The sequence below is a fragment of the Opisthocomus hoazin genome, chromosome 2, assembly GCF_030867145.1.
Source record: "Opisthocomus hoazin isolate bOpiHoa1 chromosome 2, bOpiHoa1.hap1, whole genome shotgun sequence".
Lineage (NCBI taxonomy): Eukaryota > Metazoa > Chordata > Aves > Opisthocomiformes > Opisthocomidae > Opisthocomus > Opisthocomus hoazin.
In genome coordinates this window covers 80,498,166-80,522,830 of record NC_134415.1, presented here as the reverse complement: position 1 = coordinate 80,522,830, position 24,665 = coordinate 80,498,166, and the positions used below count along the sequence as shown (strand labels likewise).

At 43.3% G+C, this 24,665-nt stretch overlaps 1 protein-coding gene across 1 annotated transcript; it reads right to left on the bottom strand.

The window, feature by feature from the left end:
- Positions 1 to 14,265: 14,265 nt before the first annotated feature.
- CD24 (CD24 molecule) lies at positions 14,266 to 20,459 on the bottom strand. The gene is made up of 2 exons (XM_075414291.1): positions 20,287 to 20,459; positions 14,266 to 17,829 (listed from the first exon to the last, which is right to left on the bottom strand). The coding sequence occupies exons 1-2, from the start codon at positions 20,353 to 20,355 to the stop codon at positions 17,644 to 17,646; spliced, it is 255 nt and encodes an 84-aa protein (XP_075270406.1). The 5' UTR covers positions 20,356 to 20,459; the 3' UTR covers positions 14,266 to 17,643.
- Positions 20,460 to 24,665: the final 4,206 nt, after the last annotated feature.

Here is a 24,665-nt window from a genome sequence, read left to right as displayed (position 1 = left end):
TACTACAGAAGACTCTACAAGAGTAATGGAACTTTTATATCTATCTGTCCACATGGCGACAGTGGAACATTTTTAGCCTCTGTAGGGGAGGACACGACATAGATAGTGGCATTCACATCCAGATGCTCCGTTTTTGTTAGTGTGTGATGGAACATCTTAAATAAGCTTATATCTGGGTTCCTGATTTTCTGTTATTATTGGTGCCTGCAAATGTGTGATTCACAGAGAGATTCTTTTGATATAGGTTCCTGTACCTGGGACAGCAAAGCCACGACTTTCCATAACTTACCAGCTTTGCCAATTTTTTTTCCCCTAGTACTGAGCAAGTATTATAATTGCAGTAGACCAGAACATGAAAATTCTCCCATCCAGCATTTCATTAGATTTTCACCTCCATTTCCACAAGACTGTACTTTCTCCCTTCCACTTACCTATGTAATATAAAAATAATATAATCTACACAAATGCAGATATCTTTTAAAACAATCTCTGCTTTCCACACCCGCCACCTGCAGCAGGACGAGGTGTCACTTGCACTGCGTATCACATCACCTACAGTTACCAACACCCATCAATATACTTGCAAGGCAGCAGCATGCCGAAAGCCTGATCTTACCATCACTGACGCTGGAGAATATAGAAAGAGAGCTGCAACACAGACCTGGCTTCAGCGTTCATTTTACTCACTGCCTTAGAAAAATCCCACGTGCTTTAGATCCCTCGGCAGGACACTGATCAGTCCTCCTGCTCTCACTGCACAAATTCCCAGCATGGTCTCTACAGATGTGCAGGGAGGTTTTCTGTGTACAAAGCTGCTCCTTTCTGCTGCAAGCGAAGAGAACTGGTGGGAAGTGCTAGGTGTCTCAAGCCATGAGATTATTTAGTGAAGTAAGAAACATGATTTCTAAACTCTGCTTAGCCCAAGAAAGACTGAATTCAGACTTTCTGTGCTGAAGGCAGCTCTCTGACCCCTGGGCCTTCGAGAATTTGGGGAAAAGCCTTCACCCCTCCCTCTGCGGGTCGCTGTGCACAGGCATGTAGCATGAGGACTTGGGCACCGCGGCCAAGTGTGGCTCTTCCTCAGCAGCAGGTTGTCCTGTCCCTCCACCACACCAACCCATCAGAGAGAGGGAGTCTCAGCCCCAGCCTCATCCAGGCTTCAGGTAACCCCAGAGCCATCACGCCATTCAAGTACCTGCCTGTCTGAATCGTGACAGCTTTGAGGAGCGAGAGACACCCGTCTGTTTTCTAACAGGTGCTTTTAGGCATGAATGGATGACTACAGTAAGTGCCCAGGAAATTTTCAAGTGCAGTATAGAGACGCCTTGCAGTGTGAGAAGCAGACTGGATTATTCTCTGAGCCTTAGGCTTTAGGCACCTAAGTCTCACTTTAAGCAGTCTGGACCCTGCACAGAGCTAACACCTTATTAAGTGTTCATGTTCCTTTTCCAGGTCTTTCACAGTGCTTCATCTACCAGCTCTCCCCACTTAAGGTCCCCTCCTTCTAGCACAATGGCACCAAACCATAAACCTGGTCAGCACATTTTCAAAGTGGTATTCAGTCAAATATCCCACTACATGAAAGAAGAAACATCTCAGAGGAACATGAACTTTTCAACAGAATTTCACTTGCGACCAAAATTAAACCTCCCAATTGGATACCTGAAGTCTTTTATCTCAAACTGGGCATTTCAACGCAGGTCTCTTTCACAAAGACATTTGAAAAAGACTACTTTGTATTTTGTTCCCACAAAAGATACAGAGAGACTTCAAAAACCTCAAGAACTTTCCACAGGATAAAATGACTGTTCTTCATCCAGTTCCGCTCTAACACTTCACAGGAGAGGGGCTCAGGTAGGTGCGTTCATGTCAGCCGCATTGGTCATTCAAGGCAGAGTGACTGGAAGCATGATGCATGTTCTGCTCCTTGTTTTGCTTCCAAAAATTACAATAAAATAAGGTAATAATTCACTGAAAATTTTGCCTAATTGTCCTAAAAAGCCCAAAGAAAAAATTAATAATCACTGTATTAAAACATATTTCATGATTGTGAAGTGTCCGATAGCCTCTTGTATCAATTTCTCTTCCTACACATGTACAATTAGTCTTTAAATAGTTTACTTCAAGCTTTTATATAAGGAATAGTCTAGCTTGGTTTATGTCTTTTAAAAAGACACTTAGTAGACATTTTGTGCAAGTAGTTATTGAAGTCGCAATAGAAAAAGAAAAAAAAAAAGGCTATCTTGTAACTCCATTACTGTACATTAACATATCTTTCCTGACATTTACTGTCAGGACTCGGTTTTCCTTTGGGTCAATCTAGTTTACACAATTTAGTCTCTTATTGGCTGGGAACTTTTCAGACTCAGAATATCTCACAGTTCCTCTGTTGCGTGATGATTCCCACCACTTTAGGTGTCTGCTTTATCAATCACAAGAACTATAGACTACTCTGAAAAAAATAACTTTTTTTACCTTGGAAACTGATATGATTAGAGTTAAAAGTGTGAATAAGATTCAGAAAATGTTGCCTTTGCACAGTGTGCACTCTCAGGAACAAAGAAAAAATTTCCTCTTTCTATCTACCTTTTGGCCTTTCACATTTTCTGAGTGGCATTTGCATTGCAAATCAGGACAGAGTGTAGGTTGATGCGGCAATTTTTTCCTTTTAAACAGAGCTCATGTTATTCTTCTGCCAGGTGGGCCCTTGTGTTACTCTCCCAATTCCTCATTACATTGCAGTCAGTTCATATGGTCGTATGAAATTACTGTCAGCATAATGAAAGTGTTTCATTTCAAGTCTCCCAAACTTATTCATCTAGTGAGTCATCAATAGCTTTGTGCTTGCTTGTAGCCAAGTGATTCTCTATTGGGAATGAATGACATGTTGGCTTATCTCAGCCCAAAAGGGTGAAGCTAGATTCCAAGAGGAAATTATTTACAATTTCGAGTCAAAGATGATGCACAAATAGATTATTTTGTATCTCATATATTGTTGATTTATTGTAAAAAGATTTTCTACTTGAAGTAGTGAGTTAGTTGTATTTTGGAATGAGGTTAGGGAAACAAATTGAGCAGGAGGAGTTGGTAAGAAATGACTCTATCAAAACAATTAAAGCCAAATACTTTTCCTCGAGAATAAAAAGGAAGGTCAGACTTAAACGGATTGGTACAATTTGATGGCCTCTTCCTTCCTTTCTAGATCTTGTGTGTGTGTGTGAAGTCCTCTTTGGGCTCTCAAGCAGGCAGAAAAGAGGTAGGAGAGCATTTCTGGGAAAGCTTTCCTTTTGTTCTGCCACTGTTCAGATTCACCAGCCTCTCGGTTCCCATTACCAGATGCACGCACGCACTCTAGCACGGGCGCAAGGAGAGGGACCTCCTGTAGTTCAGCAGCACAGTCGCCAAGCTGAGAGCATCCACCTACAGAAGGCTGTAGTAGAAGGCAGTCGCGCAGCTCAGACCCTCCTACAACAGGCAAGAGGGACCTCTAAGCCTGCCGAGCACAACCAGGTCAAGCGGCAGCCACGGGTCTCATGCCTGTAGGTGCTCCAGCCCCGCACCTGCAGCTGCCCCAGCTGGGAGCACTGCCGAAGAAGTACTCTGAGAGGATTTCTACATCCTGCCTCAGTTCAGACGGCACTGCATATTTAAGTATCTGCACACAACCAAAAGGGATTACTGTGAATGATGGTCAGCAAATGTCTGAGAAGAGCTGTCAGCTAAAGGCTACATCGATTTTAGTATCCTCAAACAATTTGCATTAAACCAAAGAAATGGATGGATGTCACTGAAGGAATCACTGCCGGCAGTGAAATATAAGAAGGCAGCAACTGAAAAGGTGCTGAAAGTTTCTGAGGTTTTTCATGCTGCCCAGAGCTGAGATGGATACCTGAATATGTCATAGTCTTCAAAGCAAAGGGATAATTCCCATTCACAATACCACCTTTTTGGTAGAATATGGTCAGCCTAAAGGGGGAAAAAAATCAAGAATACCCATTTGATAATTCTGACAGAAAAATCTCTCACATATGAAGGGCTGAGATGATAGAAATTTAAAAATTAAAATGAACAATGAGATACAAAAAGCCAGGTACCTGTCCCAAAACAACAGCTTCTTCAAGTAATTTCTTGAAGTGTAAGGTCTTTGCAGCAGAGGCATTTTGTCTGGTGTTTATGCAACTGGCAGCAGGGTTATGATCCCTCTGTAGTTCTGCTAGTGCCACCTTGACTACTACGAGAACTGGATAAGTAGCCTAGCTGCAGTCTAATATTGGCAAGCCTGGAAAGTAAAAGAAATCATTAGGTTCATCAGAAGATAGTCCAATTCCTGTAGAATGCTACTTCCAAGCCCTCGAGAAACGCTGCTGTTCTTTCAACTGATCAAAGGACCTTGCTTTCAGGAGGAAAGAGCAGGTGAATTCTACCTCCACCTGAAGCAGAGTGACTCCATTAGCAACAGTGAAATTTCCCTCTTCCAAGAACAGATGCAAAGTGAGATTCCTGGGAGGAGAGCAGCTCAGAGGCTCTGTTGTCTCCTTTGCTTAAAGCTCCAACATCAGCGGCAAGCTGCTTTAACATGACGGATAGAAAAAAGAAACAGAAGCTTCCAGCCTAGAAGGTGCATAAAGGAACTATGCACCAAAGGAAGTCTTTTGTATGCTCAATTCAGGTGTCAGTACCTAAATTCTTTCTGTCATTCAGAATATTACCTACAAAAAAATTCTCTGCATTGCAAGGAAGTGCTGTGGGCAGAAGTTTAGTCTGTCCATCAGTGAGGTGCAGTATCTAACATAACTTGTCCTTGCCTCTTACTCCTATGGATCAATGCACACTTCTGGTTATTGGTAAGAATAAAGATCGTGCCATTAGAAGAAGCCATTTATGACAAACAGCTCAGGCATTTGACTTCCCCAGAACACCTGTTGTTGATTTTTGCTGTAGCTCCAGCAAATTAGTGATTAACTGGAAGCTATTCAGAGTTCCAGTGCCAAGGTGAGTAGAAAGCAATAACAAGGTCTTGTGAACATCTTTTCTCTCTCCTCTTGAAAGAAAAAACTTCACATCCAGGATAGCTGACACAATTTGTTCTGGTGACTTCATATCTGGCTCTTTTTTTCTAGTCACACTTAGGGGTATTTGATGTTAGTACCACAACGCATGTTTCTCCATTCAAAGGGGTTAGAGAGTGCTGCCAAAGCAGAGCTGTATCACGGGCTTAAACTCCGAATGAAATTCAGGTGTGTATTCAAGCAATGCTCCCTCCAGGTTCTGGCAATCGGGTCTACCAAGAGCCAGAGGAGATGCACACCACCACGCCGTGCTAAGTACAAGCCTCTGTGGCCCCAGGCCCCGTTGTTCAGGGTCTGACCAGAGAAATCCCCTGTTTTGTTGTTCTCCAGCTGTCTCATTCTCTCCTGGGCAGAAGGAGGCTGCTCCCTCTGCAAGAACTTACGATGTTGTGAGATGTAGATACAGCTCTTTCAAAACTGCACAAAAAAAATCAGATGGTTGAAACATAAGGGATGAATTCAGGCCTCGTGAGAATTACTCTTCCTTCTGTCAGTGGCTCACCGCTCCTTGTCTTGTAAGCCATCTTTGCCTCAGTTCCTCTCTCGCACCTCTAGACAAGTCTGAGGCCTCAGCTGTCTTCAAGGGGTGTTTTAAGATGTAATGGACTTTTTATTGCATAGTACCGTAAGCCTTCTGGATGAAAGGACCAATGTGAACTCAAAGAGTTTACTAATGAAAAACATTAATAATAAATGTAATTACAGAGCTTTTGTAATGATTCAACAAACTTCAGAATATTTCAACGTCTGCATTATCTATTTCTGATTTTAAAACAGAGGAAGACAATAGAATTTTTACAGAGATCTGCAAAAGAGATCAATTATACGTGATTATTTAGAAAATAAGAATTTCTTCAGCAAAAAGAAAGCGAATCCGGGGACTAAGGGAAAAAGGAAAAGGAATATATCCATAAAATATACTACCAATTTCTAGGTCATAAAAAAACATCTCAGAAATATGCACAATTTAAGACTGAGGGGGTGAGGGAACATTTTACCTAGCTCCAAAAGAGTCAAAACCAGACACAGATTAATGCACTGAATATCACAAAAGAAAAAAATCGTTAACATTAAAAACAGAACAGTAGAGAAGAAAATGGATGAGAGGTCGTTTCTAATGGAAAACAAGAAGAAAATAAGAAAGGTCACATAAACCAAATAATATATATTAACAAAACTTTATATCCTATTTTATATTCCTCTGTACATCATTGCATTTTTCTTATATACAAATATTGAATGTTTGACAATATGAACATGTGCAAAGGTGTCACTCCTCCTTAGAGATCTTGCAGATGCAGTTTCCTTGACTTTTCCAAGTGATTTTTTCCTTTGAGATGAAGACGTTTTCATCTTTCTATCCACCACACACATCATGAGTCAAGTCTTATTAAATAAGCATCTAGCAGTATCCAATATCAAGAACTGAATAATTAACGGGTCCTTTTCTTCTTCTGCATCACCTTTCCTGGCACCACAACCTTTACACATTCCCTGATAAATTAGAGCTCTTGAGAGAACAAGCAATCCCCCGCAATGCAGTTTTGTCACAACAGACCTCTAAGATACAAGGTTTTCATGGTATATATCCTGACTGTCTTGTCAGGGCGCAGCATATATTCTAGGCAGATTTTTCACCTCCATTGACGCATCTTGAAAGTGGTAGTAAAATGTAAGCAAGAACAAGAAGAATGAGAAGAGTCACAAAAGCTTTAATTAACCCCTGCACATTGCAAATAATAAAACAATTGCTTTGATCAGAATCCTGGGCTGCAGTCCTTGACTTCAGCAAAAACCTGAGTTAAAATTACAAAGCCAGACCTCAGTAACACTAAGCCTTCAGCACAGAATGTTACTAATCAGTAGACATCCAACAGGTCTTAGTTGCATTTGCCAAAAATGTCTAATTTTGCCCTACTTAATATTTGAAAGGTTTTTAAATATAACACCAGTGTATAATGACGCCCACAAGATTTTACAAAGAGTTGCAATCTGTTGCTTGTATTCAACACAAGTATTCACCAGAGAAGTTGATATGCTTGCTTGATGTTCAGAAAGCATTTTGAAGATGAAAAGTATCTTGTGCTAAACATTAAGCTAGTCTGACCGTCTTCTCATTGCACTACAGATAGACAGTCTGTCAGAACAAGAAAAACGAGACACAAGGCTGGTCTGGTGAGGATCCGGTTTTGCCTTTGAAAAAATGTTAAAATAATTGATAGTTTCAATAGTAGGTAGTTTCAAAGTACTAAGCATTCCTTTGCTCACTGCTTCAAAGGGGTCCCCAAATACCTAAGAAATATAACTATTTTCCTTTTCATGTTTGATAGGAAAAAGCATTAAAAAGACTTAAAAATACAAATAAAGAGATCTATCCACCTTTGTATAAAATTAAAAAAGAAATTTGAGTGGTTTACTTGTCCCCCTGTAATGAAAAGCCTCACAAAAAGACTCTGATGTGGAACTAATTCGCATCCTCAATATGCTGAAGGGACTACAGAGACTATAGTAACCTTTAGAGAATCTCTGCTGCGTTAAAAAAGTAATTCATACTCTATCTCCTTCTACAGAAAATGAAAGGTTGAAAGATGAAAATTAGACAAAATAAACAAACCTTTCGTAGTATATTATGAGCTCCAGGTCTCCTGTGCATTTACTCAAATTTCAGCAACTCCTCTTCCAATTTCAAACACAGTTAATTTGGGCTATTTGAGAAATGCCTTATCATCATTTTACTTACGTGTTGCCACATACAGAAGCATATTTCAAGGAGAGAAGGACTGAGAAACAACTTCTTTGAACTTATTTTTCTCCTCCTTACCCTCTCCCCCGTGCCATCAAAAAGATGATAGTTTTATTGTGATTTAAAACTCCCATAATTTCCAGCCTGGCTAACTGACTTTCAGCTTACGTCACCGTGCGGTGCATGTACATCTTCACATTTCTTTTATTCATATGTTGAAATCCACTGGCCCATCTCAACAGGCTTTAACAGTGTGGGCAAAGTGCTAAACAGAATTAAGTTCCTACTCACCCCATGAAAAGAGAGAGATGGGGAAAATTGAAACATCCTCTGAAAACCACTATTAAGAGACTGGGAACAACATACACTTGTCTCATGTGAGAGACAGTGACACACGGAAGGTGTCTGTTGGACACCAGAATTCACTTGTTCATGTGATTCAGTGTTCATGGGGTTGTTCATTAGAGGGCAATAAAGATAACTTCAAAAGTGGTGAAATAGTAATTTTATTACAATTCCTTATACCCACCCTGCAGCATGATTAAAAATACCTGACTTTACCCATGCAAGCTGTCTATCTTTATTTCCCCCTGTCCTTGTAACAACTCTGCCAGTCCTACACAACCATGCCATATTGTTTCTCCATATCCCCCAAATCCTTGCCCTTTTGTCTCCCACTACACAAGTTTCTCTGCAGACCTGAGATAAAGACAGCATCCGTTACCATTAGCTACGGACACACTAGCCTCTGACATACCCTTTGCAGATCTCCAACCCCAAGGAGCGCTGTGCAAGATGAAGTTTATCCTGCTGCCTTGGAAGACCGATGTCTGCTTGTGCGAGAGACACTTGGCTTCACACCTTCCACCTTCCGTGGCTAGGGTTGTGGTGGAGCTGTCTTAGCCCTTTTTCAAACACACCCCATATAGCACAACTCCAAATGCTTGAATGGACAATCTAGTTATCAGGATTGGATAACTGAAGGCATGGGTTGGAGCTGGAGATATCCACAAGTCTTGCTATGACCAGCTGAGGAGAGATACTTCCAAACCTCCCTTGGCTGCTGACAACTGACACCAAAGGGAACAAAGCAACATAATAAAACCATAAGCCTGCAGAAATCTCTGGCTATGTTTATTATATTACCACAGTGGAAACAAAGAGCCTGTTACTACGCTGGGTGCACAGAAAGGTAGAGTCTCATTCAGGCACCACATTTAAGCTGGCTTGTGTTATCCACCTGACCAGAACTTTATTAAACTTCAGAGGGTCCCTCTGAACTTTTGATACCCGAGCCACTTATTCAGGGATGCAGCACTCACAAAAGCAGGAAACTAAAGTGACTCTGCATTATTCATTTGGATTATTTGTTTTAAAGGGACATTTTACACAGAAGAAAACATCTGTTCAGAGGAAAGGAGGGATTCTTAACATGTACTCTTCACACTCTGGGATTGCATCAACACTATTATCCTAGAATCAGAGTGGGGAAAAGGGACATGAGAGACCGTCCAGCCCTCCCGTTGCCCAATATGATCAGCTAGATCTAAACTATTCCCCAATGATGTTTATCTAACCTGCTTTCAGAAATATCCACAAGCTCCCCCAGCAATTTAGCTCAATGCTGCTGTCTGTGACTTGTTTCTCTTCAGACCGTGCAGGAAGGACAGGCTGAAGGACAGGCTATTCCCTGTCTTAGTAACTGTCTTTTATGTGCAGGTTTCGTTATGCTTCCCAGTTCTCTTTTAGCAGCTGAATATACTCCACTCTTTCTACTTTTTTCCAGCTACATTTCTTATTATTTTCATTGCTTTACTCTGAATTTTACCGGTTTATATCTGCTAACTGCAGTGTCCAAGACTGGACACAGGACTTCTTCCTTGGGGCTTGTAAGATTTCTGTCGAAGGGTTTGCTATAAGCATTTTTCAGACATTTCTTTCTTTTTCCAGTCCCTACCTCCATGGTGCTGCTGCTTTTCCCCTCCTGATCACTCTACCTGCCATAGCATCCCTGCCCTCCCCCCAGCCTCCCTAACCTCCCACCCCGCCGTTTAGCTCATGCAAGACAGCAATTAAATCCCAATCACTCCTCCGTTTCCCAGGCAGAACAAACCCAGCTCCCCAAGCACTGCGCAGTGTCACAGGAGGTCAATAAAGGGCAGCGACCGTTTCCCTCAACCCACTGACAACCTGCTGGCTACACCGGTGAGCTTGGCAGCGCCAGCATGGCCGCAGGCCCCCGCTCCCCTCAGGCGCACAGCCTGGGTGCTCACTGCCCTCGGCTCCATCTTCCACCCAGGGGTGACGCTGGCTGCTGTGATCCCACCCTGGGTGTTTGCCCCGCTCGTCCTTATCTGCAGCCGCAGCTCCCCTTCGCCTCAGGGTGCGTGGGCAGGGGAGCTGTGTTCGCTCCAGATAGGAGGGGAGGAGGGAAGAGGCGACCCGTTGCCCTCACGTCCCCAAGGCTGGGGTGTGCTAAGGTTCTGAGGAACCACATTTTTTCCTTGTCTACACATCTGCCATGTCTCTTTTCAGAGGAAGACTACAGGCTCTGCAGGGCCGAGACCATCTCAAGGCACTTAGCTCGCGTGTCACTATGACATAAATAATAAGTAAGAGTAAATACAGGATTTCAGTGTTGCTGGAAATCAAACGTGAAGGGTCCAGCTGCAAGAGGATGATATTTTCCAGACTCCCAGTTCCTTAGCCTCTCACTCAGCCCCTCCTTCTGTCTTCGCAGAAATCGGTATAAATCCACCATTCAGGTCTCCAGCGCAATGACTGGCTCAAGCCCAAAGCTGGGGCTCGACTGAGGCCCCCGGCCATCCCCGGACTGAACACCAAAGGAGTGTGGCTGCTCGGGGACAGCAATGACCCCCACCCCGGGAGAGCCTGGGAGAGGCCTTTCCCCACGGAAGGAGTGCAGGCAGGCTGCGGAGGAGACCAGGCAGCACCGAGCTCTGGGAAACCTTCCAGCCTCCTGTATCAGGGATGAACGTCACCACCCTGAAGGAAAGATATTTCCTTGATGCAAAGACATTTCTAAACACTCCTTCTGCCATAGCAATCATAGATTCTGTAATACAGAAAACAAGCAAGCAGGCAAGGAAAACAAAAGAGAGGGGCTTAGTTGTTGCTTCTTTCAAAAATAAGCAGAGGTCCCACAAGGTACATAACACCTTTCAGTATTATATACTGATTTTACATGGAAGGCAGTCAAACTACAACCCACAAGAACACTGATTTCAATAGGAATTAGAAGTCAGGCACCAAATTACCCTTGAAGACCTGGGCTTTAATTACGGCTGTCACAGAAAGCAGTGTAAAACCTTCTGACGAATGGCTAATGCCTAGTAGGAGTTCTGCAGACACTCAGCAAGGACTGCTCCTGCTATGAGGAACTCACGCTACAAGACTAGAGGAAAAACAAGGAGTGAAGTAGAAGTTGAGCAATGCCAGACTGCATTGCTGAGTAAGAACAGACCTGCTAAACGTAAACACATTGAAATACTAATTAAAGTCACAGACTCCTATCAGCAACCTAGCGAGGTCCTCATATCGCTAGTGTATTAGATCACACATTTTGGGATCAAAGCTGACATTTCAGACAGGTCACAGGGGTTTGTGCAGATGCTTTACCTGTCATCCAGTTCCTTCACCATGTTAGCAATGTGCTTTTGCTTACTGTGAAACTGTGGCACAGGGCTTAGATCAGTGCCAGATTAACAGGGCGAAATTTGTGTCGAGTTTGCATTGTGTCCTGAAAATGACTGAGTGTTGTTTTGATATTTTAATTTTAGTAAAAACATAGACTGGCAGGAAAAAACCCAAGTCTGTCATGCTGGTAATACTTCACACTGGCTCATTTACTGGTAGCACTTTGCAAGAAGGCACACCTTAGGCAAGCCTGAGAATTTTGGAATGGAGGCAATGACTAATTCCAAGTTGAAAAAATCTGCTGTGTTGTATGTAGTTTTCCATTAGTTTCCTGAAACAGAAAAGATAACAAAATCAGAGTAGTGGGAATAGCCTTAAAAAGGAATTTGAAGATACACTTGGAAACTTCTAAAAAGACACCAAATGCCAGCAAGTTTTAGAAAACATATTAAAAAAATTGTAGATAGTAGATATAGTAGACACATGACAGAAAATGTCATCATCATGACTCAGGATAATCATACCATCATGTCTCTACATTACTCTCACAGTCCTGCCAAAGGACTCTTCTTGCTCATTATTTTAAAACTTCTTTGTTCTTCAGAATTAAAACACTGTAACTGCCATATTCGAGCAAAGGCTCCATCGAGTCCATTTTCATACTATTGACATGTCCCAGACCGGCTTCTGAAGGGAAAGTGCACTAAACAGCTCCCAGGTAATCCGCCTGCAGAGGGAATTCTCCCTCACTCCGAAAACAAGGGTCTTCAAAACACGGCTTGTATCCATTCAAATTTGTTCTTAATCCTGGCTATTATGGCTCTGAATGCTATAATTAGCTGTATGTATTCAATCATCTTTGGATCCCACCTGTCTAATCAACCAGATAATATTCGTTTGTCACTGTAGTCTGGTGTATATATATCCCTCCAGTCTCAAAGTCCAGTCTTATCTCCCAAAAAATATTTATGTTTCATATAATTCCGTAGAAAAAAAAAATACAGGTTTTGGCATGTGAAATTTACATATTTCAGTATAATGAACACAGACCTTAAGTCCAAGTTATGCACACTAAGCTATCTGAAAAAATGTCCACGCTGTGTTTTCACTGAGAGTTGTTGAAAAGAGGGAAGCAGAACAATTGCTTTACAGAGGCATTGCTTCCTTTAATAATTTGTGCCACATAAAGAATACTTTTCACAGTAGGTCATTCAAGGGAGATTTTGGTGGAATGTCATCATTCAGTTTATGCAGCAAAACCAAGCTACCACGATTTAATTCTGCTGCGTGCTCAATTTTTATATTGTATACCCAATCAGTTGCTGAAGCATAGCTCCTGCTAATCTGAAAACATAAAAGAAAGACTCTCGGGTCGCTTCTGAAAAGCTTAAAAATGTTTTATTCATGTATTTGTAGCACATACATTGCAGGGTGTATTGCTGGATTCAAGAGAGAACTGAATGACCCTGCATAGATGAGATTTTGTTAGTTTAGGATTTTGGCTGGGCTGTGTAACATTGATCGTGTTTTCTCTTCTGCTCCGGGTCATTCATTCCAGACATTTTGATGAAGACTGAACCAGAGCAATTACGCATTCATGAGCAGGATGCTGAGGGCTTCACTTGGAAAACTGCAGGCTGATAACCAACCCAAGGATCGAGTATCTTGCCCAAGGCTACTGCATAATGATGAAAACACCACATCTTAAAGCACGCACTGCAGACAGCCTAGTGCTGCTCTTTAAGGTGCTGCAGGTGAAACGATGGATTTAAAATAATCGGCCTCTTCATCTGTCGGGGCACGGTAGACCTGTACAGTGCATAAAACGTAATGTGCGCTCTATAATGAAGAGCTTTGTGCTGCTAAGAGGCAGAGCTGACAGATCCTCTTTCAAAGTTATCTTTAATGCAAAAACAAGAAAGGTTCCCTTTTGTATCCATTACAATAAAGTTGTTGGATGATAAAGCCTGCCACCTAAATCATTTCAGTCGTGTATGGGAAATCAAATCCCTGCGAAGCCTGAATGCACACAAAATGCAAATCACTCCAAACTGCCTCTAATATATGCATGTTTATATACGTTCTTGCTTTCAGATACAAGGTGTCACTGTGAGCTCTGCCGCGGAGCCTGGTGTAACCCGAGTGCAGTGAAATGCTGACTTGGAAAGATGCATCACAAAGCACCAGGCCCGGACAGTGCTCCTTCCTTCTCCTGAGCCCTGCCACAGGCCAACCGGCTGCCTAAGAACCGCTCTCGGGAGAAATGACTCCATATGAAATACTGTACTAATGACATCAGGGAGTATGCTACTGTCTCCAGCTAGCTTGAGAGTACTTACCCTGTACAGGCAAATCCCAAGCGTTTGAGGGATTAGGCTAAAAGCTGGGAATGGCTTGTCAAAATAGTCTTGACTTCATTTGAAAAGTCATTTACTGAGACATTACTAATGTCACTTCTCCATGTAGACAAAGCAGGGCTGTCCCTAGCACAATACAGCAGCACCATGCACGCTGCCTTTCACGCGTGGAGAAAGGCTCGGGGTACGTGGTTTCACCTTGCTGAGAACAAGGCAGCCACTAGCACAGCCTTACGGCATAACAGCGCTGGATCTGCCCCAAAATACTTCACCCTGTGGAGATTTTCGTTGAATGGAAGTTGTTCATTCAAAGTCCCTGCGGATTTCTAAAGGAGCTGAAAACTGCAACCTGAAAAAAACTTAAGGGCTATTCAGAACATGATGCTGTGAAGGCAGGAACAGTAGGCTGCACACAAACTCTAAGTGCTCATTTAGGCCATTTCATTCAAATAACACTATACTTTATTCAGGACATATGTGGCTAGTGTATGTTTACAACGAAAGCAGCGCCATGCATCAAACAGAAGCAGAATTGTTTCAGTCATTGCAACGAACATTATCCAGACACACTCCAGCTGGACAGATTTGTGAAAATGAGAGGCATAGGTAAGAGCTGGTTCCAGTTATTATAGGTGTCATTTTAAAAGATGAAATAGCCATGAAGTGCGCAGGCTCCATTCTCCTCCCTTCCCTCCCGCCTTCCCATTTTGCTGAATAAATCCATCACGTCCTTTTTCCCTAGGTGGATTTCTTCATCACTGATTCCATTGTTCTGTGATGGAATGGAACAAAGGTTAGCAGATCATTTTTCTAAGTCACTCATCGGGTCTGGTGAAAACTCAAAAACCTCAAGAGAGTTTAAATATGCTTAGATGCTGTTAAAAAGCAATCTGGCCCTACTTCTTCAAAGAGAAAAAAAAAAAGACACACCACCAGTTAAGCCAACCACCCCGACTGATTTGAATATTCAGCAAAAACTGAACTTCAGACATATTCCTTTACATCATTTATTTTACTGGTACCTCATAGAACTAAGGACCATTGTTGGAGATTTTCTTGTTCTCTGTCTCCTTTTGGAGAGAGTCTCTCCTATTTTCAGGCTTATGTTTTTAAAAAACTACACAGCCAGGTAACAGTTGGCGCAATATTTTATCTTCACGCTTTCTCCTGGAGCATTCAGAGAGAAGCTAAACAAGGGAACAATGCGCTCCGATACTCCCCACAGATCCCAGGACACATTCAAAGGGTGAGCTTTGATAAACTCATCCCGCTCCTCGGGTTTGTTCAGCCTACTGGAAAAGCAGAGGAAGGCAATCAAAGGCCTGCCGCACCGCACTCCCTCGGGAGCCGCCGGAGGCCTCTCCGGGGGCCGCTTTCCCACTGAAAAATGCATGGTGCCGCATGCCAAAGTGGCTCGGCTTTTTTAAACGCATTTCTCCACCTCTCAGGAGTAAAGATAATCGCTCAGAATATCCCTGGGCCTTTAAGGGTTGTTAGAAAGGAACACACCTGAAAAACAACAAAGACAGAACTTTGGAATGTCATGAACTGTTACTAATTGTTTTTGAACGCTCATCCAGTTAATTTTTGCTTTTCAGTAAAATAGTGCACAAATTCCTACCTCTTCCAGCCTCTGCCCTTCATCAGACATGGTGAAACTTGAATTAGGATATTCTCATTATATTAATGGAGTCTCTGGAAGTTAGAAACCTCAAGCTGTTAATTCATATACTTGATAACCAGAAGCTGAAAAGCAGCTTTAGCCATTTTAAGCTAAATCGCTCACTGCCACAGTAAGAAACAAAGGAAAACTCTGTTTAAGCATTGTGTGTCTCAAATGAAAGCATAATACTACTTTGAAAGGGAAAAGGCTGTAGTAAGTACAGAAAACTTGCTACAGTTACTAGAGATGTTAATCAAATCTCACCCACTGATTTCAGAGTGGAATCCAGACTCCCAGCGTCACTCAACCTCAGAGAAATAAAACTAATTACACTTCAAGCATTTCTACACCTTGAGGTTTTTAATCACATACTGTCTTGCTTAACAGTTCATCCACTTTATGCAGGCAAGTTACAAGTTCTTGTAGAAGTGTCTGGAAGTGCATCTAGAATGCAGCGCCTGTTCACTGTTTTATTTACAGTTTTTTCCAATGAAAATCAGTAACTAATAAATCAAAGCATAATTACACAAACACAAAAATACAATCATTAACATTTTACTGGATACAAATGATAAGCATAAGAAAATGTCCATGTACACTCACTGACAGGAGTTTGTGTTAGTTTGCTATTAATATATGATACTCTGGATTGGTCATAATGTAACTGACAGACATGTATTAAAAAATCAGAGAGCCACTCATGTTTGACATGATCTTATATTGAGATAAATATCTATACACAGTGATATGATCATGTATACTCACATGTGATCATATCAACATTATTTTTCTCCTGACAAGGTATTATCATCAAGGTAGTTGAACCTCCTCAAAGCTTGCTTTGATCAAGTACCAGATAATAGTATCTGAAGTGTTGGATGATACAGAAACTATCTGTGCAAGCGTAGCAATTTTGATTCAGAAAATTTTAAAAAAGTAGTATTTACAAAAGTAACTTAAATTCAGTGATTAAATTGAGACTCCAGTCTTCATATTCCAAACACCTCATCATTTAATTTCTTATTTTTGGCGTTTTGCTCTCCTCTCCCCATTCCTTCTCTCCACTGCAAATATTAGCCCATGTTTAACGTAAACCATCACAATTAAAACTCTTAAAAAAAAAACCCAAACAGTAAGTTATTCACCTTGTGCCAAAAAAAAGCAGCACTAGAACATTATTCAAAAGATTCCATAAATCCTTCATAATTAAGGAAAGTTCCAGGAGCAGAGAACTTACACAACTTGTAGAACTTAGGAGGAGAAATACAGGGAAGAGGAGATGTTTATCCCTTGACTTTTTTTTTGTCTGAACTTCATTTACAAAAAACTCCTGGTACTTTTCCCAGTGTATCCACACCTCTATCCTCTGGCACATACAGTTTAATATACAATTTAAATAAAATGTCAAATTCAAATTCCCACCATAAATTATTAAACTCTTATGAAAATTGGTGGAGTTTAGCTATTTCAAAACTAGCCCTGCCTGGCTAGCCATTTCATTAGGACTCAGAAATAAGAGGATTCTTACAAAAATTTGGTACTCTGTTTTAGCTTTGTAAATTTCATACAAACAAAATCTAGAATAAGCCTTTTTCACTAATGTTTCTTCTGTATACATCCTACTACCCATAGGTCACAACCATATAGGCTGTGTGAGAAAGAATCACTTGAGCTTTTGTGTGTTATCTAGCAGTTCTACGAGCCTGTTGACTTTAATGAATATAAAATGGAAAATAAAATCTCTTTGAGTCCTTATTCTAAATCGTAGATAAATCCTCTAGCCTTTTTTCTTGGTGGAGTGTTATCATCCTTCTTTGTAAGATACTGCGTTTCTTCTCAGGTTTGAATCAGGGGCTGTCAATACTGTCTTTTTGCTTTCATCTTGTTTTTCAAATTCCAACTCATTTGGTGGAAAAGCTCGTTGCTTTACCTCCTTGCTGAAGTCAGTCTTTTCACACTGGTCATCTTTGGAAAGTCAGAATACTGAGCACTTCTCTAGGTCAGACTGGTACTAATTTGAGTATGGAGTGGAATCAAGCTGGTTTGATGTAGAGTTTGGACTGATTTCTTTTCATGCTGGGTCAGAGATCTAGCCATCTCAGATGGTTCAGGAGACGGGGTAGGGAGTGGTAGCCATTTCCATGCCAGAGTCTCTTAACAGCAAAAACACAGAAGAGAAACTGAGAGAACGAAAAGAAGACTTGTGGTTGACTGAAGGGAATTTCCATGTCCCTGAGTGGTGGTATTGTTCACTGAATTTGTGACAGTTGACAGAGAAACGGAACTCATTGAAGAATTGTTTGAAGGTGTTGGACTTGTTCCATTGGGATCGCAGTAGATCTAGAATGCAGGGGGAGGGGAAATAACAAAAAGGAGGTTTTTGTGGGTTGTTTCTTTGTTTTAAATCAGAAGACAAATTAGCAGTAACAAACAATGCATAGCACCACTCAGTCAGGGTACTCGGATAGGATACACACAATTGTTCATGCCTCTCATTGTGCAGTTAAAGACAAAGACATCTTGAACTGCACACATGGGGCTTCTTAAACAAATAAGTCTAGCTTTTTTCTGAATGTTTCTCTGTTGTTACATAACTACCACTGTCAAAACCCTGCACTAAAACAAAAGTTAGAATAGAAAATAAGTAGGTCTCAAACCTCACACAAAAAATACAACGGGAAATCTATGCAAAGACAAATTGTAGGATAAAAAAAGACTTCCGGACAACTGCCCGAATTCATTGTCTTTGCAGACTAAGCCACAAACAAAAACATGAACAAACAACAGTAAAGAACCTATCAATACTGTTTCTGGGGCTGGTTTGGAGACTCCTTTCAAGCAACGGTGGGGCTTATGTGAGCAGACTTAATATTTCAGCCTCTCTCATCTCCGGTCGTGCTGTAGGAGTACTGAAATGCGGAACTTCGCACAATGGAACCATACTGATTAAATCAGCACCTATCGGCATGCTAGAGCATACAAATAGGAAATGCAGCAGAAAGCCCACATAATATTAGCAAATTTTAAAAATGCTGACAGAAAGCATAATCAAAAAATACATTTCCCCCCCCTTAACTCTGCATTATAAAGAGACAACATGAAAATTTGCAACCTATGTAATCAAGCGATTTGCTACACATGCACAGGAAAACGTTCAAAGCTAAATTAACATGTCCTTTTCTTCCAGTGAAAAAAGCATGCCATACACAAGGACAAAAAAGGCAAGAATCATATCGCTCCCCAAAAATGAGCATAGTTTAGCAAGCTTGGCTTCAGCTCTGTGGCAGCAAACTTGCATTATACCAGAGCCTTCTGGTGAGCTCTGACAGAGTTAGCTGAAGTAAGAAAAAAAATGTCTTTTTTAAAGAAGAGCAGTTAGTTTAATAAATAATACTCTCCATAAAAGGTGTCCTTATTGTCTCCTATTTCTGGTGCTGCTAAGAAAATATTTTCTTTAGCAGAAATAATAGTTACAGCCCCTCAATGCTGAGCTATGAAGCCAACGTTAAATTTATTAAATTGCATGAGTGTTTTCTTTAAGTATTTTCTACTGAAAGAAAAAAAGCAAATGATAGAAAAATATCAGGACAGTGTATAGCTTCTGGCAATTAGGGTTTGTGGCAACCAGCAACATGCTGGGAGCAATTTAGGACTGCAGGATAAAAAAAAAAAAAAAATCAGTGTGGAAGTCTCTGTTGAAACCAGTCGGAAAGTGATCAATAATGAACCACAGAGCTAATAACCCACAAGCTGGGATACCAGGCAAGTCCCAGCCTGCCCTGGATTTTTTTCTGGCTTCACAGAGAGCCTCCACCGCTGTTTTGCACCTGGTTATATATTTGTAAAGTTTTCTTAGTTTTAAACAGAAAGATCAGAAAGATTAGTTTCTGGGTAATTGGGGGGGAGGGGAAGGGGGGAAGGGCTTGGAGCCAAATTCCACGCCATGAGGGTAGACGGGATCCCGGGCAGAGCATGTGCCAAATGCCGGCAATCACTGCCAAAGGCAGGACCCCACCGAGCACAACGGAGCAGGGACAATGCCCTTCCTCACCAACAAAGACTGGGGGGAGGGGGGAAAGAATAATTAAAGCCACATCCAGCAACGCCCTTGCTGTTTATTTTTGACACGGCGTTACCGGCCCCCCCTTAGGAGCCGGTCTCCAGGCACGACGCGGTCCCCGGGAGCGGTCCCTGGCAGCAGGGCGAGCCGCGGCAGCCGTCGCCACCCCGGCGCGGCAGCGAGGGACTGGGGGGGGGGGCGGTGCTGCGGGTCCCCGAGCCTCCCCCCCTGCCGTGCCCCGAGCCCTGGGACCGGACCCGAAGCCCAGCGCGTTTCGCCGGGTTCAGACCAGGGTCTCGCTGCCCACCGGCCGCGAACCTCGGAGCTGCGCCGGGCTCGGAGGGATCGTTCCCCTTCTTCTCAGCGGGGGAACGAGCGCTCCGCCGCCGCTTTCCCCCGAGGATCCCGCGGGAAGAAAGGCGGCCAACTCCGGCTGCGTTCTTTTAACTCGTCCGGGCTGCGGGCCGAGCCAGCCGGGACCGCCCGGGCTCGTCTCCCTCGCCCCGCCGCCGCCCCGGGGCGGAGGAGCCGCCCGTCCCCCACGGCCTCCCGGCGGGGCGTCGCGGCGGGCTCCGGGCGGCGAGATGGCGGCGGCGGCACCCCTCGCGGCCCAGCGGCCCCCCGGGAGAAAGCCCCCCGCCCGCCCGTCCTGAGGGGAGCGCCGCGGCGGGCGGGGGGCTGAGGGAGGGTCTCGGCGCGGCCGCTCTCCTGTCCCGCCGAGCCGCTGCGGGGCTCACCTGCGTGGGTAGGAGGAGGGCCAGGAGCAGGAGCCCCAGGCCGAGCCGCGCCGCCAGCGCCGTCCCCATGTCCGCCTGCTGCTGCTGTCCCGCCGCGCTGCTGCTGCCAGTGCTACCGCTGTGGCTGCGGGAGAGAGGCAGAGATACGGCGCTCAGCCGCGCCCGGCCTTTTTATGGCAGCCCGGGACCCCGTGACGCCCCGCCGCCGCCTTCCCCCTCCTCCGCCCCGCACCTCGGCTCCCGCCCTCCGCGGCCGCCGCCCCGCCAAGTCACTGCCTCCCCCTCGGCCCGGCGGGCTCCGCGCCCCCTCCCCCGAGCCGGGCGGTGCCGGGGGCCGCTCCCCGGCGGACCCGGGGGCTCTGTGTCCCACCCCGGGTCGGTGCCTTTGTCTGGTGCGGGGCTGCAGAGGTTGAGGTGCAGTTGCTCTTCACGCTTACAAAAGCATCAGGCTTTGTTATTAAAAAAAAATAAAAAAATAAAACAAATCAAACCCCGGGCGAGCGAAGGAGAGGTAAAGCAGGCTGCCCGCGCTGCCAGATGGTGGGAGCGGTGGGTAAAAGGCTGGGGAGTTCAGATCCCGCCTTGTTGAGAGCTGCCTGACCGCTGCCACTCGGACTTCAGACCACTGGTTGCAATTTCAGGCGCTCTTTGGATCTAAATGTTTTCTTATTACCGTCATTTCTTAAAAAGTAGGAAACCTGTGTCACAAGGGGAACAGAAGCTGCTTCCAGCTGCAGCCTGGCACAGTAAACGCTGTACTTATACTGTAGCTCCTCCCTTCACAGGCTGAAGAGAGATCGTGCCGGCGCCTCCCCACATCAGCCAGGTATCTCAGCACACAGACAAATTCACAAAAACAGTCTGGGTCCGCTTTACAAACGACGTAAGGACACACTGGTGTGATGATTTTATTGTGACAAAGCAGTTACTTCCATCTAAAAGAAGACGAGGGTGTCCTGTTAGCTCAGAATAGTCAATGGATTTTAAAACTGTGTATGTTTGTGTTTATCTCAGCACCAAGTGTAAGGAGATAGACAGCCACGTCCAGCATCACGTAACTCATTTGCTATCTCCAGGGCCAGGACTGCTTTTCAGGAGTTTTCGACTGCGTTGCCAGAACACGGTCCCAAAGCACAGCAGATGTGGAGACATGCTGCAGAACTGGATGCTGGGACCTGTGTTAGGCAAAACACATAATTCTAAACCCAGTCCCACACGGATTGCTTTGGAATGCCTGACAAAGCTACAGGTACTTTGGTTTTCCAAGAATAAAGGCATTTTGCAAGTTGTACCACCCAAGATACCAATCCTTATTCTATACCAAGATGAAAGACCTTCTGAGAGGTACACCAAGCCTGAAGCACTCCTGAAGTAACACTTCCCTGGTTTTTATACATCCCTGACCACAGCCAGAGCCCAGTTCCTAAATATTAGCGGCATAGCCTATCCATAGTAACCATGGGAATAGCCATCCAGTTGAGGGTCTTACATCTCTGAATATTTGCTGTTTGTCTGCTGAAAGCTGGTTACCAGAAGATGGGTTTTCATGATTATAGAGGTATAAGAAGAGAAAAAAGGAAACTGTGATCGACTTAAAATAAAGAGGGATGACCAAGCTGAAAACTTTCCTATTGCTACTTCTCCTGGCAAACAGTTTGCTTTAGTTGTCACAGTTAAACGAAGCCACAGATGGGAGGGAAGGTCACCTTTTTGCTCAGTAGACATGCCTAACGCTACAGAAAAGTGAAATTCCCTGTGAGAGGAATCGCAGGAATCACAGCAACAATGTGAGGGCTCACGCTGTTCTGACACCGGATCCCCTTGGAGGAGAAGCAAAAGGCAGGGAATCCTGTCAGGGCTCTCCGGTAGCCAAAGCGAAGATTATTCTCGTGTAAAGCTGACAAGAGATGGTTTCCATTACAATCTCTCCCACCTTGTTTGGCGGAAAATTGATACAGCTGTTGCAGGGCTCACAGCTGGCTGTTGCAGGTTAAAGCAGCAGCTGAGACACGTTAATGTCAAAGCTAGGGCAGGGGAGAATGAGGAAATAACTCTGAGAAGGCCTTTCCCGTTCTCCCTACCCGGCGCATCTTATCTGAGGTCTGGAACTGCGTCTGTGAAAAATAAGGACGACGCACAGTTCTTGTAGGGTGACGTGAACCAACGCAGCATTATACAACTGCTAATTATTATTATATAGTGTATTGCACTTTTGGCATTTTAACAAGTTTCGGTGAAAATGGGGACATCTTTCTTCCTGCTAAAAATATTATAAAGTTTGTTCTTTTATTTCTATAAAGAAAAATGCAGAGGTTTTAAAACATTTGGCAGAAATCATAACTTACTGAGATAATAAAACTATGTTAAATTCATGTTCTGAAGCCAAAAACTGTGGCTTTCTGAAATGTTCCTCAAATACTAATGCAGATAAGGAAATGTACTGGCAGCAAGGGAAAAGGGCTAAAAATGTTGTAAGCCCAAGATTTTCTTTGAAACTTTTGTCATTGGAAATTATAATTATAATGCCTACGCTCCATTAGACTTCTAAAATCAACTCTCCCCATTCAGGAAATTCTCTTTCGTTCAGCAATATTCTTGATTCCTCCTGAACACAGAAATCACCTGCACTCCTAATTCCAAAATCTTTACTTTTCTTCAGCTGAAATCTATAATGAAGTCTGCAAAAGATGTATCTGAGCAAGAGACCAGGACCCAATATATGGATTTTTCTACACGGCAAGAAACGCTATAACTGAGTTGAGAACTGTACAAAGTGACGCACTGCTATCTGGTGGCCAAAAGGCACTTCTGATTTTTTTTTCTGTCAGAAAAGACAATATACTCTCTTGATCAAACATCCTTTGATAGAAGCGTGCTCCACAGCTTGTGTGATGCTGAGATACAGTGTCCAATATTATTGTTAAATTCCCGTTGTTCTGCTTCATTTATTTTTTTCTAGGTCAGAATAGCACTCAGCACCTCTCCTAGATAAATACATAATATTTGATGAGAAAGCTTAACAGAGAGGAGGGAGAAAACTACTTCGATCTTTTGGGTAAAATGTAAGTTCATCTGTATATTCCACCAGTGACTTTTAAGTTGACTGAACTTTGTGGTAGGCATAACTTTCAGTCTGGTGATCAGAAGCAACACTTGTGTTGCTTTGTGTAATGCATTAACAAACAAGATTGACTAAAATGGCTGCCAGAAAAAAAAAATAGTAGTCTATAAAAGGAAGCAGAAGAGTCATCTCTGAGACATATAAGCAATGTATTTAAATTGGGACAAGCTTTGGCAAAATAAATGTAGCCAGAGATTTGAGTGGGATTAGCGAGGACTGATTTTGACTGAACCATTTATTTACTCTTGCCTTTTAGCTGCCCATCTTGATCCATCTGAACTTAAATATTTTAGGAGCATCAGTTGCCAATGAGAATCACTGGATCCTGTGCTCCCAACTAGCTCTCACTCTCCTTGGCTGTGCATCAACTGGAACTTATTACACCCTGTGGCTGGTCCCAGGGTCTTCTAGCTCATGCTAGAGTGCACTGCAGGTCTCAGTACTCACCTGGGCCATATTATGTGTTATTTTAGTTAATATCCATCTGGGAACATGCTGTGCATGTACATATTAGAACCTGATCTTTTTCAAAAGACAGCTCTGAAGAGAGAAACCCAGCTTTGCAGCGTGTATTGACTAGCCCCTATATGCTGATCTATGCTGACATCATCTGGTGATAAGTTCCTCTGGTGTCCAGTTTTGCCATATGGATTTTGCCTTGAGAAACTCACAGGTCAGTGTTTTCTGTTCTGCTCATAAGCTATGACACTCTTCACAAGCTAGGCTGACCCTTCTCTTGCTACTTCTTTAGTGGAAAGGACCTATCTTGCAGCCGCGTCAAAGCTCCAGCCACATAATCAAAATCTGCCAGCTTTTTCGACGCACCCTTCCTTACCATTGCGCATTCGCTATCATTGCAGAACAAGACTGAAACACTGATGGGAGCTGGCTGGTTGAAACTGGTTTTAAACAACTGGACAAAGCTGTTTCACATGTGTGTTTGGTAAGAACTTGGAATATATATTGCGGATTACATTCCCTCTGCCAGTGGAGCGGTTATATTAAATTTATGTTAGTAGAGCTTTTAATGGAAGGCATGACTGGTGGTGCTGTAAATCTCCTCTTGGTAATAAATGCTGATTGTATTCAACCATACATGTCTTCAGACGTGGGCTTTGCTGCCAGGATTCAGACCCTCACTACGCCATGATTCCATCAGTGCCAATATTTCCCTTCTGTGTCGATCTGAGGCAAAAAGCGTCAAGCTGCTTAATTAGAGATATATAGTTATGCAAGTAAAGAAAGCCGTGATTTCCAG